Source organism: Mandrillus leucophaeus, unplaced genomic scaffold, assembly GCF_000951045.1.
Source record: "Mandrillus leucophaeus isolate KB7577 unplaced genomic scaffold, Mleu.le_1.0 Scaffold104, whole genome shotgun sequence".
Taxonomy (NCBI): Eukaryota; Metazoa; Chordata; class Mammalia; order Primates; family Cercopithecidae; genus Mandrillus; species Mandrillus leucophaeus.
Window position 1 is genome coordinate 139,025 of NW_012098543.1, and position 2,810 is coordinate 141,834.

The 2,810-nt window shown below is 53.0% G+C and overlaps 1 protein-coding gene across 1 annotated transcript in view; it reads left to right on the plus strand.

Annotated features, from left to right (window-relative positions):
• LOC105539659 (transmembrane channel-like protein 4) overlaps positions 1 to 2,810 on the plus strand; it is a 31,104-nt gene that overhangs the window by 26,150 nt on the left and 2,144 nt on the right. The window contains 2 exon segments of the mRNA XM_011980034.1: positions 368 to 547; positions 1,806 to 2,068. Of these exon segments, the coding sequence (XP_011835424.1) occupies positions 368 to 547; positions 1,806 to 2,068 (443 nt within the window).

Sequence of the window (2,810 nt, forward strand, 5' to 3'; positions counted from 1 at the left end):
TGGGGTAGTGACTTGGAGCCATGGCTAGAATTCAGATCGTCTGGCCTAATGCAGTTTGGTCTACCTTTATGGCTGTTTTAATTGTCTCACTTGAGGTTAGGAACCCCTTTGGTTTAGGCCAGGGACCTCCTCCCAGCCATCCTTGATGACCCGTGGTTTACGATTTGAAAGGCAGTTTACAAAACCCAGGCGTTGCCTCATCTGCCTACCCTCACCCCCAGCTAGGGGGTGCCTCTTTTAGGCGTCTAGTGCTCCCTTTCTTATAACCCCAGCACCCTGGACTGCCATTTTCTGTGGTGGGCACCAGACTCACAGTTCTTGAATTACCTCTAGGTTCTGAATGCCCTGCCTATAACTTTCTCCCCAGGCCCGTACAGAATTCCTACGAAAGAAAGCCAGACATCAGAACTCACTGCCTGCGCTTGAAGCAGCAGAGGCGGGAGCCCCAAGTTCTGGCCCTGTGGACCTGTTTCGGGAGCTGCTGGAGGAAGGGAAAGGAGTGATCAGAGGCAATAAAGAGTATGAGGAAGAAAAGCGACAGGAGAAAGTAAGCTGGCCTCACCCACTTCGTTAGAGGAGCCATGAATCGAGTTGGGGGGAGAGGGCACTTTGGCCACTGCTTGTGATCAAGGTCAAACGAGAAAGAACACACAGAATTTAGAACCATACCAAAGCATGACACTTAAGAAGTGTTGCCATCTGGGCACCCACAGGGCTTGGAGGTAGATGCTAGAGGCCCCCAGCTGCTAGGCAAACTGCTCAGTTCTCAAAACTGGAGGGGTCTGAAACCTGATGGGCTTTTAAAAATGTAAATCAGCCAGCTGTGGCTCATGCCTGTAATCCCAGCACTTTGGGAGGCTGAGGCGGGTGGATCACCTGAGGTCAGGAGTTCAAGACCAGCCTGGTCAACATGGTATCTCTAAAAATACAAAAAAATAAGCCAAGTGTGGTGGTGCACACCTGTAATCCAGCTACTTGGAGGCTGAAGCAGGAGAATCGCTTGACCTAGGAGGTGGAAGTTGCAGTGAGCTGAGATTGCGCCACTGCACTCCAGCCCGGGTGACAGAGCGAGACCCCATCTCAAAAAAAAAAAAAAAAAAAAAGGGCGAATCATTCGCCTCTTGCCTTTTGGCTAAGATCAAGTGTAAAAAGTATGTCTGGTCGTGCGTGGTGGCTCACACCTGTAATCCCAGCACATTGGGAGGCCAAGGTGGATGGATCACCTGAGGTCAGGAGTTCAAGACCAGCCTGGCCAAACATGGCAAAACCCCGTCTGTACTAAAAATACAAAAATTAGCCGGGCATGGTGGTGCATGCCTGTAATCCCAGCTACTAGGGGGGCTGAGGCAGGAGGATTGCTTGAACCTGGGAGGCAGAGGTTGCAGGGAGCCGAGATGGTGCCACTGCACTCGAGCCTGGGCAACAGAGCGAGATTGCATCTCAAAAAAAACAGGTACATGAGCTCTTGTCACTCACCTGCTGTCTCTGGACTTGCTGACCCCACCCATGGCTCCTCTGCTTTGCTTGATCCCTTCAGGCTTCTCTTCAAGTCTCTCTGCAAAGATGCCTGCCTCTGAACACTCAAGTGGCTCCACTTGTCCCCTCCTTCCCCTGCTGTTACTGTACCTGCCACTGTCCCCCCAGGGGGAACTTGGCCTCTGTTGGTGTCTTCCATCCCCAGCACCTGGTACAACTGGTTCATGACAAACCTTAGGTACCTGTTTGCTTAGATTCCTATGTCAGGGAGACACACCTGACACCTTGAAAGATTATATCCCATCTCTTGTATTTCCTGGCCCCCTCAGGAGAGACAAGAGAAAGCTCTGGGCATCCTGACGTACCTGGGCCAGAGTGCGGCGGAGGCACAGACTCAACCCCCTTGGTACCAGCTACCCCCGGAGCGAGGGGGGCCCCCGCCTGGCCCAGCCCCAGATGAGAAGATCAAGAGCCGTCTGGACCCTCTTCGGGAGATGCAGAAGCATCTGGGGAAGAAGAGACGGCACAGCGGTGAAGGCAATTGCAGCAGAAAGGAAAAGAAGGAGGGGTCTGAGAAGCTGCGACCCAAGGAGTAAGAAGGAAGACCCTCCTCGGCAGACCGGGGCCCAGACTTTCAGGGCTTGGCAGCAGCCCAGCATGCGCACTGCAGGGTCTCTGGTCAGGACAACCAGGGACTCGGTGAAGGGCTGGCTGGATGAAGTGGTTCTCAACATGTGGTCCAGGAAGCCCCAGGGGTCCTGCCACCCTTTCCCGGGGTGCTGTGGCATCAAGCCTATTTTCCTAACACTGTTGGCCTTTTTCACTCGCATTCTCAGGCACATAGTGCAGGTTTCCAGAGGCTGTGTGATGAGAAGACACCCTCGTTCTGATGGCTGATGGCACAGATGCTTGTGTCCAAACTTTCTTAGTTTTCACTTCTGATTTGCAGTATATTAACAGGTAGAATCTATTTAAACAAAAGCTCTTAGGGTCCTCAGTTTTAAAGAGCTCAAACAGTTTGAGAGCTGCTGGGTTAAGACAGTAAAAGCAGGCTTGTCTCCAGGATGCTGTACCCCTGGTCTAGAGGGGTACACTGCCTGTACTCTTTTCTCTAGAAAGGGAAACTGAGGGCCAGGGGGCTGCTCATTGTGCTTTCTTGACCTGGAGGAGCATCAGATTTTAAAGACTGGGGAGGACCAAAGTCCACAGAAGGGAAGGCCAGAGACGTGCCCATGGTGTCCCAGCACCAAGCGGCTTCTTCCAGAAGGCCTGAGAGCTGAGGCTGGGGCGTACTGGATGCAGCAGGGCTTCCAGGCGGCAGCTCCCTCTATGGG